The following is a 15,941-nucleotide window of genomic DNA, read 5'->3' as shown; positions in this document are numbered from 1 at the left end:
CTTTCAAGACGCAATAGTTATTAAGCCAAATGTGAAGAAGCCGCATGTGTATCAACAGGCCTTGACACTGATATTTGAGCTATTCAATACATTGTTAGGACCTTGTTCTCTTCTCTGTAAATCCAAGTATTGGAATGGAAGAGACTGGAGTGTGTGTGTCAGCGCGTGAATGTACACATATTTATGCTCTTTCCCTATAATAGGAGGTCACCTAGCCACCAGGCAGACACCGGAGTTTCACTGATGAAAGGGATGGAAGATGCTGTTTGCAATTACTGGGATATAGATACTGCTATTTTCTGCTCTTATTTTGTACTGGGAGAGTTGGCACTCTTCCCTCATGAAGTACTACTAAGAAAACTTCTGAAACCTTTCCCTTCTCACTGATTTCTTGGGCTTCCTGGTTTGCACCTGTGATGTAAGTACTAAACGGGAACATCTGGGAAAACAGTGCGTGGTATGACTTTGCACAGGAGGCCCCTTTGATGCTTGTAGTCTGTGTGGTCCTTTTAAGATGTTGTTGGAAATCCTTTCTGCTGACCTTTGAGTTCAAGCACTGCACAGAGCTCCTGGCGAAGTTCAGCTGTTAACTCTGAGCTTAGAAACTGTGTTGACTATGTGGAGTGGCTGGAAATGAATCTGAGCAGGAATACCTTCAGCACAGAATGTAAACCTGAACAGGATTGAATTGAAGGGCAGCACAGCGGTCAAGTAACTGGATGCCTCATCTCATATTGGAGTGTCTGGTTCGAACTGTGACCCTTCCATTGATGACACATCCTGCTACTAACGTGCATCCTGCAATGGAGTAGATTTTGACTCAGGTACTCAGCTCCTTGCCAGCCACACAGAAACCAAAGGTGCTTTCTGGTTTTGGCTTGGCTCAGGACTGGCTACTGTGGGTATTTGGGGAAAGAATCAATGATTGAAAATCTCAATCTCTCTTTCTCTCTCTCTCAGGATAGAACTGAAATTAAATCTCATTGAATTAAAATTAGGTTTTTAAATTTACATACGTAATAAGTTATAGCCATTTTGTTGTACACTGTCACTGAAGATCCAAAGGAAATTGGTGGGTTGGATAAATGGTACAGATATTCTACTTCCTCTATTCTTTTTTTTTATTTATATGATTTTTATGTAGCTGATTATGGCTCAAAGGGTCAAGGGCGACAGGAAAGTGAGTAAGACCATTGTTTCCACATTCTCTTTTTTCCTTCTTGTATCTGGGAGAAGGGGGGAGAGAAAGGGAGAAGCCACAACCACCCCTCCCAACCATCCCAGGGTCCCCAATGTGGGGCATGTCCGAGGGCACTGCTCAAGTGGTTTCGATAGTTAAATTGTTCTGAATTCCTGCCAATCTTGCCATTCCAAGCATGATGAAATCTCTTCAGAATCTACTAACTGACATAGTCCACCTCTAGTGTCTCTACTTGCCCAGATTTTCACTGCCAACACTTGGCTGGGGTAGTTGATCAATTTGTTTTGTCTTCTGTTGTGATACCAGGTGTCCTCTGTAGGCTGCAATGGACTGCCATATCCTCCATGTGCACCTGGATATGCTGTCCTCTGCTCTGAGCCTCTGAGGAGGCTCAGCTTTGACACATGCATTCCATGGTAGACCATGGATTCTGCAATACTCTTCATGGTTGGGGTTCTGACTCCAGCAGTTCAATTGAGGGGATCTCCAAAGAAACTTCATCTGAGATGATCCCAGACCTGATTCTTGTGTGTGCATGCCAGTACAGGGTCCGGCACAGACTGTCGCCCCAATCAGCCTATGCATAAACTGGGGGTTGCAATTGCTGGGTCAGTTCTGCCACCAGTCCCGTCTTCTACACAAAGCAGTGAGTGTTGGAGCCCATCCTGATCCTGCCCACAACATACTTGGCCTTCACACAAACCAGAAGGAGCTGTAGCCTAGTCAGAGTAGCCCACAATAACCCCCAACAGGCCTGCCCGCTACCCTGGTTCCCGTGCTGGCCTGTATGTATCACAGCCTAGTTCAGTCTGTCCCACATCCCTTTCAGCTCTCATACATGTCAATGGGCATTGAAGCCTAGTTCAACCCAACTAGCCCCACTATCCAGCCCACACATGTGCTGGCGGATGCCTCTTTTTGTCTAGCCATGCCTGGTCCAGTCATGGTTCTCATGCTCACTAGATGGAGTGGCAACCCAAGAGGGAGGTGCCTACTGTTTACCTACTGGGCCCACAACTACTCTCCAGGTGGTTCTGCAGTTTGGCTTGACAGAATTACACCCTTGTGTGAGCATTTGCCAGCTAATGCTGCGACAGAGCCCAATCAACCCACACCTATTTTGATTTATGCTTACACCAGTAGGAACAGTCAACCCATCCTGGCTTTACCCTGGACTAGCTCACATGGGGCCAACAGGTTTATAGCTCTGCCTGATCTGGTCTGCCCCATCCCAACTCACACTCTCCACTGGGAATGGTTATCCAGCAGGGGAGCCCATGCAGCCCCACTACCAGATTTATCCCCTCCACCCTGGGTCTTGCATTTGCTAGTTGGGTGCTGTGGCCTGGTCTGGCATGGCCTGCTTCACCTCGACTTTTGTCAGTGGGTGCTGTAGCCTGACCAAGCCTGGCAGACCCCAAGTTCCAGCTCACGCTGGTGGGGGCTGTAGCCTAACCCAGCCCAGCAGGTACCCCAGTCTAAAGCCAGGAGCCAGGAACTCTCCCAGGTCTCCCACATGGGTACAGGATCCCAATGCTTTTGGCCATCCTCAACTGCTATCCCAGGCCACAGTCAGGGAGCTGGATGGGAAGCGCGGCTGCTGGGATTAGAACCAGTGCCCATATGGGTTCCCAGCACATTCAAGGTGAGGATGTTAGCCGCTAGACCACCCCGCTGGGACCCATTCTCTCTTCTTGATAGCCTTGTAAATGCAGGACCACAATTCATCTGTGAATCAGTTATTGACACTGAAGATTCTTAACTCCACAGATACAAAGTCTTCCACTTCCCAGACACGCTTACATTCCAATCAGTACCCTTTGTGTAAGTGAACTGAAAGGCCCGGCCTAAAGATAGGTCTCATGATACAGTCATATAGTTCAAATAGTCACCAGCTGCTATTAATCAATACTGATGGTTTTCAGACCTCTGTCTCATGCTATACAAAGACATCCCAAGACCATATAGGGAGGAAAATTAATATTTATCTAGTGTGTTCTGTGTACATATCTGTCCTAGACACCTAAACACATATTTATACAATCAGTCCCGACAGGAAGTGTATAAAGAAGGCACTATCACTTTATTTCATAAATTAAATTGAAATTAAAAGCTGGGAAACTCTATAAAATTCATCAAATTTAACTTACTATGAATATTCACATATCCTAAAATGCACACTCAAATTACTCTTAGGGAATAACATTTTCCTGATATTTGAAATGCTAGTTGTGTAGAAGCCACATGAAGGAGCCTTGAAAATAGCTTATATGAATTTTCTTAATTCTCTAAGTCCAAAAGTATCAAGATATTTTTTCATTGGGATTGTGTTATAATCACAAAATATTTACTATTTTGCAAAAATCTAAAACTTGTAATCAGTTTATTTACTGAATCAAGACTTATGTGTAATATTCTGCAATAACTTATTTTTCTTCTTTTTTATGCAAATGAAAAATCTTAGATGGGAAGGTGAAAAAATAAATCTTTGTCCCAATTTCCAATCATTCTAATTTAGTAGCGGCAGGTTAATCCATTTTACATTCCGCTTTGTCAGAATACATTTGAGTTATAAGTGTAATATGTTTACGATTTAAATTGCAAGGCTTCTGTTCTTCTAGAAACATTTGGTGGGTCCCTCAAATGCCAGGAACCAAAGTTTGCTCACTGAGGTCAACAGAGCCCAATCTCAGAACCCAGCCCATATATAGCTGATTGTAACTGAGGTTTGGTTTTAGAAGGGCAGAGCAGTTTCACTTTGAACAAAGAAGCTTTGAAAAAGGAGGAGCGAGATTGATACTCACCTGAACGGTTGTGTAAATTTCTTTCACTTTCCATCAAGGTTTTCACATTGATTAATTAATTAGTTAATTACCTAAGTTCTCAAGTTATCTTCCCTAGGGATAGAAAGAGACAAGAGGGAACATTGTCCTGGAAATAGTGCTGCAGCATTGCTGGCGCCCCAGAGAGCATATTCAGAAAATTAGGACCATGATAACTGTGGCTGCATGCAGCTCACCTTTAATCTTACTGGAGAGACCTTGTTCATTTGCCCAATGATAGGTTAGGATTATAAAAAAGAAAAATACCAACATGCCAACAATGTTGCCTTAAATGCCCCACTTAGATGTTGCACAAAACTACCATTTTCTTTATTTTTGTAAAGATCTATTTATTTTTATTGGAAAGTTGGACTTTACATTGAGGAGAGACAGAGAGAAAGATCTTCCATCTGTTAGTTCATTCCCCAAATGGCCACAATGGCCAAATGATCACAATGAGGTGGTCCAAGGCCAGGAGCCTCTTCTAGGTCTTCCACATGGATGCAAGTCCCAAGGATTTGGGCCATCTTCTTGTTTTCCCAGTCCATAGCAGGGGGCAGGATGGGAAGTGGAGCAGCCTTGAATCAAACGGATGCCCATATGAAATCCCAGTGCTTGCAAGCTGAGGATTTAGTCACTGAGTCCTTGCACTGGGTGTTTCCATTTTCTTTTATTGTATGAGAGAGAAGAAGAAGGAAGAGGAGGAGGAGGAGGAGGAAGAGAAAGAAGAAGAAGAAAGAAAGAGATTCTGGAAAAGCATCAATTTCTTTATGATGGCTGGCTCCACATCAGAAGGAGACCATGGTTGTAATATTATACTATTTCATGAAAAAATAACAAGAAAAAATAGTCTGTACATAATTAGTAAAAGTGTATTTTGTAAAAGTATATGTTAGTAAAAGTGTATTTTAAATAATTTTCAACTTGAATTTGGTTGAATCTACAAACATGGAACCCACAGATAATGAAAGCCAACTGGATTTCAAGACAACCCAAAGTGTAGAATCTATATCTGATCAATATCCTCTAATCTTGCTCTAGAAACTTATTTCTGTCTACTCCGGCATACTGATGGTTGATGCAATGAGGAACATTCTTTTTTTTTTTTTAAAGATTTATTTTTATTACAAAGTCAGATATACAGAGAGGAGGAGAGACAGAGAGGAAGATCTTCCGTCCGATGTTTCACTCCCCAAGTGAGTCGCAACGGGCTGATGCGCGCCGATCCGAAGCCGGGAACCAGGAACCTCTTCCAGGTCTCCCACGTGGGTGCAGGGTCCCAAAGCACTGGGCTGTCCTCAACTGCCTTCCCAGGCCACAAGCAGGGAGCTGGATGGGAAGTGGAGCTGCCAGGATTAGAACCAGCGCCCATATGGTATCCTGGGGTGTTCAAGGCGAGGACTTTAGCCGCTAGGCCACGCCACCGGGCCCAATGAGGAACATTCTTACCAGTGGTTTCATATAGTTCCTAATTAGCTGTTTATAAGTTAACCCATGAGTGTCCTCTTTGTATCCATTCTTTAAAGACATTTGTTTGGAACACATAGTAACACACACACACATACACAGAGAGAGAGAGAGAGAGAGAGAGAGAGAGAGAGAGAATATTCCGGATGTTGTTCAGTCCTCAAACTGACTACAGAAGCCAGGTCTGGACCAGGCTGAAACCAGGAATCAGGATTCAGGAACTCCACTCAAGACTCCCAGATGGGTAACAAAGACCGAAGTCTTGGGTCATCTTTCAATTCTTTCCCAGGCACATCAGTAGGAAGCTGGATAGGAAGCAGAGTAGCTGGGACTTGAATAGGTACTTTGATGGAGGGTTACATACATGAATAGCATCAGAAGTGATGACTTAACTCATCATTCTATAGTCCCAGTCCCCATATGAACGCTTACACCCACACGGGACTGTCCCTGTCTGTGTATCTGCATGCTCCTCTCTCCAAACCAAGATCCTGTCTAGAGGATGCCAGGACTGAGTCTCCAGGCCTAGGTAGAATACAGCACAGAGCGTGCCCAGTCAGGATTTGAATGATTAAAAACTTGAAGCAATGACATTAGGGCTTTATCAATTTGTCTTTCTCAAATCTGCCCACCAACTACCATTGTGCCCTTTGTTGGGTGTTACTTTGGATTAATGTATTCTGAGACAACCCGACTCCTCTCCCATCATAGAAGATACCATTCTCCTTACTCCTAAAATAATATTTCCACAAGTTCTATTTTTCACTTCCAACTCATTCTTTCCAATTCATTTCAAGCATTCTCCCCAACATCCTACATGTATCACTTACGATTCTACCAACCTGCTTTGGCCTAGGGCTTTGAAGGCCTGTGTGGGTCTGAACCCCTTGCCCACTTCCATCTTTTTTTTGACACAGTGGATTGGGTTTTGAAACAAGATATACTTCTGTTCAGCGTTGTTGCTTAGGGGCTGTGATTTTCTGTAACAGCTTTGGTATTCTTATAAAGAGTATGTAGGTAACTAGGGTTTATTTAATATCTCATTTGTGCCTCTCTGCTAAGTTTCAAACCTAAATCTTCAACTGTCTTTGACATTCCCACTAGAAAGTCTGGTAGGCACCCTTGTTATATGATCTCCAAAATTACCGATAAACAGCTCCCCAAAATAATGTCTACTGAATCTTCTCTGCTATTTTCAAAAAAACTTCATCCTTCCAGCATCTCAGAGCTAAACAGCTTCCAGTTCACCTAAAATAATTCTCTTTTCTATTGCCCTCCAAATCTAACTTTTTGGGTAATAATTTCAGCTCTATCTTCAACATGCATCCAGAATTCAAGTGTCCCCAGGATCCAAACACATTGAGTCCAACTAACATCATCTCTGCCCTGTTTTATCAAAAAGGTCTTCTAACTTGCATCTCTGCTCTCACACTTGTCCCTTACTGCTTCTTCCTCAATGAAACAACTGAGATTGTCTTACTGAAATAAATTAGAGAATGAATTGGAGTTCCCTCAAACCTCCCAAAGACTTCTCATCTTGGTTATAACTACCGATGTCCTTGCAGGAGTTCCAGAACTCTAAACATTAAAGGCCATATTTCCTCTCTGATTTCTCCAACCTTCTAGATTTTGTACTTTGTAAAACATTTTGTGTGCTCCCCTGGCCTACAAAGTAGAAACTTCAGTTTTATTAGTAGCTCTATTGCTTAGAAATAAAACATTTTTATTTACTTTTCTAAGTCTCACCTTTCTTTTGTCCCAAATTAGGGAAATAATATTCACGACTCATGATTGTTGGCCACTAGTAACAAAAAAATCACACACTGGAAACTATAAAGTCAGTCACCATCAGTTATTACCATTCATACCGTTACCCTCATGCCCACCATCATTAGCTTCACCACCAACATCATCATCATCATCATCATTATCGTTATTATTATCACAATCACTACTTCTCAATAACAAAGATGACCTGTCTTGAAAACTTTAGCTTGCTCATTTGTGAAATATGCACACTAATAACATCTTTATTTTAAGGTGTATTAGGAATCTAATGAGGTGGTAGATCTAGTGTAGTAACAGCTATAGTTTTAAAGTTTGATGTGCATTTAACCATAGGTGGGATGTACTGTTTGGAGAGCGTTCTGTCCCACTGTGTGCGCTCACTAAATGTCATCAATTGCTATTATTCTGCCTTTGCTGCAATGCTCTGTCTTTCATGTAGATCTGCATGATTTACTACTGGAATGAATGCTTAGCACATGATGGAGTCTCAAAACCTAAATAAATGCTTAAATTGAATTGTGTGAGTCCATAGAATACACATTTGCAAGGTTACTTCTTGTTTCACACCCACAATTGTGGAAACATCCTGGACATGAACCTTGGCAGGATGCTCATGTATTGGATCTCCACAGCTATAAAGTGACTTTCAGTTGCAGGTGCTTGACAATTGCAAAGACTCTCTGCATGTTTGCACAGCTACTAAGTGTGGGTAATTTACATGCCATAATGGGATTCTCTTGAGAAATGAGTACCTGCTGTCATTTGGCATTATGACTACATTATGTGTCAGAGTTCAGACAGTATGTGAACAAGTGTAGAGGACAAGGAGTCTCTTCTTCCACAATATGTCACAGTATCTACAGCTGATGGAGGGAGGATATAGCTGTGTGTCCCTTGTACACAAATGTGATGTATCCACATATGAGATTCTTCAGCCTTTATAAATACTAATTTTTTAAAATTCTTGGTCTCTGAATAACTGGTAAGAGCTATACTTGATCTTAGTGAAAAAGTCAACAAAAATCTTCTGTTTTATGGAGGAAAGCTAAAGTAATGAAAAATTTAGTGGCTAATTAGCTGAAAAAATGGAATCTTGGTTTAAATATAAATAAGAAAGTATCAGGAGAATTGATTATCCAAAATATCATCCTTATGTGTAAGCCTGAATTTGCACAAAGTGCATTTTCATGAAGCAAAACATTTCTCTGTTGAAACAAATCAAAGATTTCTGGCCAACAAAGCAGAGGAACACATGTCATTAATGAGTGCTAAAAAAACATTCATATCACTGCATAGCCCTGCAGACTGGTTTTGAAGAAGAGATCCCAGGTTTTTAGTAAGAAATTAGCCTGTTTTTAAAAAACAAAGAAGCTAGCTTAGAAGCTAAGAATTTGAAATATAATAATAAAAACAATGAAGTCAAAATAGTCCACAATGGCATTGTGGTGTAGTGGATCAGGCCGTCACCTGTGACCCCAGCGTCTCATACAGGTGTGAGTTCCTTTACTTGGAAGTGGCTGCTCCACTTCCAATCCATCTCCCTGCTAGCATGCCTGAGAAAGCAGTGGAAGATGGCCCAAGGTTTGTGTCACTGCACCCCTGTGGGAGACCTGGACAAATGTCCTGGTTTCCCCAGGTTTGGCCTGGCCCAGTGCTGGCCATTGTAGCCATGTGAGGAGTGACTGAGTGGATGGAAGACTCTCTTTCTATTTGTAATTCTGACTTAAAAATCAATTAATTGGTTTTTTTAAAAACTCCTATACTACAAAGACTGGCTTTTCATAATCAAAGATTCTGGATTGAACTAGCATTACGCAATGAAGAATTAGTCGTTGTACATGATGGAAATTGTAGCATGGCAGACAAAGCTGCATCCCACGTACCTAGGATTGAGTTCCACCTGCCCTTTCCCAGCCAGCTTCTTGCTAATATGTCTCTTGGGAGGTACTGGTGATGTTTCCAGCTACCTGGTCCCTAAATCCATACCAGAACCTTGTGTGGAGTTCTAAGCTTCTGGCTTTGGCCTGGCCCAGCCCTGGCCTGCTATGGGCATTTGAGGAGAAAACCAACAAAATTTTTTTTAAAGATTTATTTATTTATTTATTTTTATTACAAAATCAGATATACAGAGGAGAAGAGACAGAGAGGAAGATCTTCTGTCTGATGATTCACTCCCCAAGTGGCCCCAACAGCCGGTACTGTGCCCAACCCAAGCCAGGATCCTGGAGCTATTCTGGGTCTCCCACGTGGGTGCAGGGTCCCAAGGTTTTGGGCCGTCCTCGATTGCTTTCCCAGGTCACAGGCAGGTACCTGGATGGGAAGCGGGGCTGATGGGATTAGAACGGGTGCCCATATGGATCCTGGCGCATTCAAGGTGAGGACTTTAGCCGCTAGGCCATCTCCTCTTGTATGAAAATGAAAATGAAAAACAAAACCCTTAAAATGAATATTATTAAAGCAACATTGTTAGTTAGATATTCCAAAATATGAAAACCTATAAAATCTGTAAACTTCCTATCTATAGTATCTAGGAAGGGAGTCAGTTCCTTGCCCCTATTGATTTAGCCTGTACACCAAGGCTGAGGATGGTAGGAACCTTGTGGAGAGAGTGCTAACGCCCCACTGTGGTGCAGGGGAGTCACTGCACCAGGAAACACTCCCTGACAGGTGTCTGAGGGATTCTCCTCCCTCACGCAGAGGTTTCTGGGGTTTCCGTACCTGATAACGCTTCACTAAGCTCCAAGCTGTGTGTGGCAAGAGACATGAAGTTGAACTCAGGCCATCCAGAGGTTTTCAGTGGAAGAAGCAAGAACTTAAGACCAGTCCTGCATTGGGTGATGGTACTAAGCTCCTCTCCTCTGTGAGCAAACATATACCTTTCAAAGTGACTTCCAAGGTTTCTGGAGATGCTGTCCTGCTTGTTAGGTAGCTGATTCCTGTTATAGCAATTTAAGGTCTCCCTGAAGTGCATCTATTATTCAAACAGATCGTTTTACATCAAAGGGAAGACAAAGCATTAAGTGGTTTACCTGAGAGAATTAATAAATACCTGGCAAGTACATTGATGACGCAATAAGGTCAATCTTAAACTAGGTAGTCATTATTTCTGAAAATATTTAGAAACCTCATGATGTAATTGGCTTTTCACAGCGTTTAGGTAGAAGGGATAGATATGGGAGAACCCAAAAGGTGAATCAATCAGGTATTGCTGGAAAGAAGCATTTAAGCATTTCACATGAAACTAGGATGAGTTTATACGTATCTTGCAAAACCAACCCAACCCCAAGAAAGACCTGTTCCCTAAGGCATGGCAACTACTCCTTTTTGGCCAAGTCACACTTTTGCTCATCCAACACATGTTTTGTGGATACTTGCTGTATTCCAGATACTGTGCTGAAAGCCAGGGATGAAAGAGTTAATAAAATAGACCAATAGAATCTGCTGAGCTTCATGAAGCTTTTCAATGGAAGAAAACTGAAATGATGAAGTGTTGAGAAGGAAAGGTACGGGTGGTATTAGAGGGCTTTAAAAAGAACTCCAAGTAAGCCAGAACAAAAATGATACCAGGTAAGTCTTCCTCGAGTTAGTTAGCTTTGATTTGGGGCTGTAAGAGTAGTTAGTCAACTGAAGGGCTGTGCAAGGGGATAGATATGCCAAGACCCCGAGGCATGAGGGAATCTGGAATGTTGGCCAAACTTCATAAAGCTGGACAGCCTACAGAAAGACAGATGCCAAGTAGGTGTGGGGTTTTGGTGTTTCTAGAAAGCACGGAGAAACCACTAAGAGACTACGGTGACCAAGACACGGATTCTTGCTCTGAGTCATTCCATGGCAGCAGCAGTGGGTCATGGTGTGACCACCATTGGAGCTGAGCTCCTAGGGCTGGGTCAGCACAGGGCCACTCTAGAACTCAATCTGCTTTTGGGACATCAAGCAGGATTATTTCCCACACAAAGCCATCTTTCAGTTACAAGACCCAATAAAAGGTCATCCTTTTCCAACTATAAGGAAAGGTGAATCACTTTTATAACTGCAGCAGCACAGATTATGAAGTTAAATATATACTAGAGTCTGTAACTGCTGTTCCTATGGGCATTAAGTTTCCAGAAATTTTGAGCTGTCATTCACCATTCTGGTTATGATGCACAATCGTTCTTAAACAGTCTGTGTGACTTCAGCTCATAGAAACCATTGAGTGAATGTGGACTTGACCTCTAACTTCGCTAAGCTTGCAAAGCCCCTTCTCTCCACTTACAACAATTAAAAACTTTATTCTGTTAATGGCTTTTTAAAACAGTGCCTGAAATAGTGCTGCTTAACTTGAAAGCACCTGAAAAATAACTTGCAGTTTCCAGGCAATGACTCACTACAGTAGAGGGTTGGATGAAACCAGCGTTAGGATGGGCAGATCTGAGTGCGCATTTATCCCCCAAGCCTTCTTTGTTTGCTTTGTAAGCTGTCTGTCTATTTTAAACATTTTTGCATCTGTAGTCCTTCACCAATAAAATTAACACAACAATATCTGCCTCGGGCTCAACGTGATAGCTTAGTGGCTAAATCCTCGCCTTGCATGCACCTGCTAATCCATATGGGACCAGTTCATTTCCCAGCTGCTCCACTTCCCATCCAGCTCCCTGCTTCCTGTGGCCTAGGAAAGCAGTTGAGGATGACTCAAAGCCTTGAGACCCTGCACCTATATAGCAGACCCGAAAGAAGCTCCTGGCTCCTGGCTTCAGGTTGGCTTAGCTCCAGCCATTGGGGAGTGAATCATCAGACAGATCTTCCTCTCCGTCTCTCCTCCTCTCTGTATATCTGACTTTGTAATAAAAATACATAAATCTTTTTTAAAAAAATCTTTCTCTCTGTCTCTCTTTTTCTCCGTAAAGCTGCCTTTCCAATAAGAATAAATAATCCTTAAAAAAATGGCTGCCTTTGACTTTGCATATTTGTAACAATGAACAAAATGTAGAAGTCCAGCACATTGTTCAGAACTTACTTCATTTAAAACAAAACAAAACAAAAATCAGTTCTTACTTTCCCCTCGTCTCATAGTAAAGTTACTACTGCTATTAAAAGTATGAAAAGGGAATAGGAGGCTGAGTTTTGGAAGAACTGGTGATTCTTTTTAAGAAGATAGAATATTCTGAGACCCAACTCTGTTGCACTTGGGGAAAACGAATGTTGATAAAATATTAACTGCCGTATTCTATGTCTTCTCTGAGAACCCTCTGCCCTTGCCTGCCCGGACTTACCGCTGCATTTCCTTTCAGGCCCACAGATAACTGTTCCTACCCTGCACCTGTTCAGGTAGAGAACTGTTTTGTTTTCTGTACCCTCTAACCCTGTGTTAGAACTTCCAAGAAAACCCACTTTGGTGTGAAATGCCTCTTGATTGTTGAATAGTGGTGATGGTGATGGTGGGGTGTCACATGTTTTGAAATATAAAAAAATTCAGAAAAGGGAAAGATTTTTATTTCGTCACTCTCAAAGGGGCTAGAGCGGTCGTCCAGTTGCTTTTGGTCTAAATTTCAGCTTTGAAATGCTAGACATTGGGACAATTGGGGCACAGCCTTGGAGGATTAGGAGCTGAGGGAGGGAACCAGGGTTTGGTGCTACAGCCCTGTGACCTGCAGCAGAATCCTGTTGCCCCCTCCCTGCCCTAAACCACAGCCTGGTTCTGTCCTGTAATTAGCAGAGCAAGTCCATTTGAGCTAGGCAAATCACTGGTTTTCCATGAAATAATTATATTGCTCGATGCCCTTGGACATGTACGACACCTCTTGAGCTAAAAACAGAAAAAGTTTTTTTTTTTTCTTACTTTCTTACTTTTTCCCCCGTGAGCTGGAGGAGCGAGAAGACCAGAGGACAGAGGAAGCTACAGTTGCCCAGAATGAGACACGCTACAAGGAGGGAAACAAATGGATTCCGTTTCAGTGCCCAGGGGAGAATGCCTTGCACCCGGGTTGACAACTCTCGCAAAGCAAACAACGACACGAGACTTCTTGAAACTTTCTGTACATTCAGAGAGCTCCAGTGCGCCCGGGCGGCACCGAGGCCACCCACCCCCCCCCACACACACACTACCCACTCGGCTTCTGCTCCCCCGCACCGAGCAGCGGCTGGCTCCTCCCCGTGTGCCCAGCGCACCGGGGTGTCCCCTTACAGGAGCCTGCGGGGGAAAGGGCGCGACGCGTGGGTCGCGTCGGTCCCTTCCTTGGATGCACGCCCAACGCTGCCTCCGGGGCGGAGACAGCTCCGGCCACCGTGCACCCTGCACGGCGATTTCACCCACTGCTCGCCAGCTCCGTGGGCGGCAAGTTTTAGCACGCAGTGCCGGCGAGAAGGGAGCACAGCCTTCGCCCTTGCGGCCCCGGGGCCCTGCGTCCCCCGCAGGCTCAGGCAGGTGCGTCGTGCGCCAGCCGGGGCCTCGCGTCCTCCCGCCCCGAGGCCCGGGCGCCGCGCCCGTCCCGCCCCCGCTCCCGCCCCCGCCTGCAGGCCGCCCCTGGCAGGGCCTGCCACTGCGGCCGGGGAGCCGCGGACCCAGCATGGGACTGCAGCCTCGGAGGACAGCGACCGAGGGCGGTTGAGTGTCCCTGTCGTGGCCTCCTGGAGCCGCGCGCGTCCCTCCTCCGGCTGGTGCGTCTGTTGGAGGCGGGGACCCAAGCTGCCGGCTGCAGACACCCGGTGCCCAGGCGGCCGTGAGGTGACTCTGGCTGCCCCGGCGTACACGGGCTGAGCAGGGGGCAGTGTTCCTGAGTGATGCGCTGAGGGCTCAGAGTCCCAGGCGTCTGACTCGTGGGCTGCACTCGCTGCGGACCCCATGGAGCCCGCGAACACCGGGCGGAGCCTGCTTTCGCCACAGCCTCGGCTGCTGCTGTTGCTCCTGCTCCTGCAGGTGGTGGGGCCGGCGGGCGCCCTGGCGGAGACCCTGCTGAGTGCGCAGAGGGCCGTGGGCAGCAGCTCCAGCCCGCCCAGCCCCGCGAGCGTGGTGGCCCCGGGAACGACACCATTTGAGGAAAGTCGGCTGCCCGTGTTCACCCTGGATTACCCGCATGTGCAGATCCCCTTCGAGATCACCCTCTGGATCCTTCTGGCTTCCCTGGCCAAGATTGGTGAGTGAGCTGGATCCGCGGTTGGGGGCGGGGGCGAGCAGACTGGGCACCCCCCGAAGGGAGACGGGGTGGGTAATGCGACCTCCCAGTGGTAGCCTTCCCTGGTGGACGCAGGTAGGGGCCACAGGTGATTTGTGCTGTCTGCAGAGGGCCGCCGCAAAGGGCGACTTTCATGCTTGGGTTCTGAAATAGATACTGTGCCGGCATACAGACTAGAATTTGCTGCTCAGTTCTACATCTAAGACCAAGTTGGACAGCCCTCTGCCTAAGTTAAGGGAAGACTTGTTAAAGGCAAGTAACACCAGGAAGGCTGAGGGGTGGCCGCTTCACCTAAAGGTAGAGACACCGCGAGCACCGGCGCTGACAGGTTTGAAGACCTGGATGCTGAAGACAGGTGCGCCAGGGCTGAGACACGGAAGGGGACCAGGCACACCTGAGGAGCTGCAGCTGCTGCAGGAACGCCCCGACTCCTCCCTCTTTGGGGCTGGGGTTCTGGCTGTCACTCTCCAGGAAGCATTTGCCTTAGGATTGACTAAGGCCTGGCAAGCTGGATACTTCAAAGCGAATTAACCCACTTTTCACACTAATCTCAGGAACTTTAGAATGTGTTTTTCTCTTCTGCATTACTCCTCCAACCCCACGTTAAAGCAAAACAAAACAAAGACACCTTTTATATTTGATCACGATAGTTCCTTTTAATGGTAGATTTTAAGGACTTGAAAAAGAAATTCTTTACATCTGTTAATCGCTATTGCAGTATGTGGAAGAAGTTTTGAGGACAAATGAGCGCATGCCTGATGTATGTTTTCTGTTTGTCTCGGCAGTGGAGGCAGTTATTCATACATGATGGAAAGGCACATTCATTGCTTGTTCTCCTAGGGAACTTGCTGATAGGTGGAGAAAGACAGCGACTGCTAAGATTACAACCTAGGGGAATGCTAATAGAGGGAGACACGCAGGAAACACATAGGGGACTGGAGGGAGGCAAAGGAGCAGCATTGAAACAGAACTTTCAAGGATGACCAAGATCCCATCAGTTGGAGATGATCAGGAAGACATTTCAGAGAAGCCTGAAGCGAAGGATGCATGGGTGGAAAGCAGGTGGATTAGGAGAGGGCGCAGTTGTGGGAAGTAAGCGTGGAGCACACGTTCAATGTCAAATCAAATGGCCAAGATTCTGTTACCGGGGACCCAAGGAACCATGTACTACGTAATGATTCCACAGTCTATAATTGTCCGGCTTTTACATGGTCCCACTGGCAAAATGTTTTAATTCTACCTGAGCAATGCTGTGGGTAGATGGACGTCCCCCGCTATCAAGCAGATATACATCTGCAGATAATTTTGTGGTCTCTAATAATGAATGGAGACGCCATCTCTTCCGGCAGTGTTTGCAACAAGTCTGCATGTTACAATGCGCAGGCATTGTTACTGCAAGTTGGTAGAGGTAGACACTGAAGCACTTTGGCTCCAAAGGCACGTTGAGGGTAGCCCACAGTGGCGTCCTGTTCAAGCGCTGGCTCTGAGCCTGGACCCTCTATCATGGGAGGG

The 15,941-nt window shown here is 45.2% G+C and overlaps 1 protein-coding gene across 1 annotated transcript in view; it reads left to right on the top strand.

Moving 5' to 3' along the window:
- The first annotated feature begins 13,799 nt into the window (after window positions 1-13,799).
- Window positions 13,800-15,941, top strand: part of SLC9A2 (solute carrier family 9 member A2) — a 96,735-nt gene continuing 94,593 nt past the window's right edge. The window contains exon 1 of the mRNA XM_004594205.2: window positions 13,800-14,390. Coding sequence (XP_004594262.1) covers window positions 14,099-14,390 — 292 coding nt within the window. The 5' untranslated portion in view covers window positions 13,800-14,098. The remainder of the gene's footprint in view (window positions 14,391-15,941) is intronic.

Source organism: Ochotona princeps, chromosome 8, assembly GCF_030435755.1.
Source record: "Ochotona princeps isolate mOchPri1 chromosome 8, mOchPri1.hap1, whole genome shotgun sequence".
Taxonomy (NCBI): domain Eukaryota; kingdom Metazoa; phylum Chordata; class Mammalia; order Lagomorpha; family Ochotonidae; genus Ochotona; species Ochotona princeps.
This window is presented reverse-complemented; position numbering and strand designations above follow the sequence as displayed.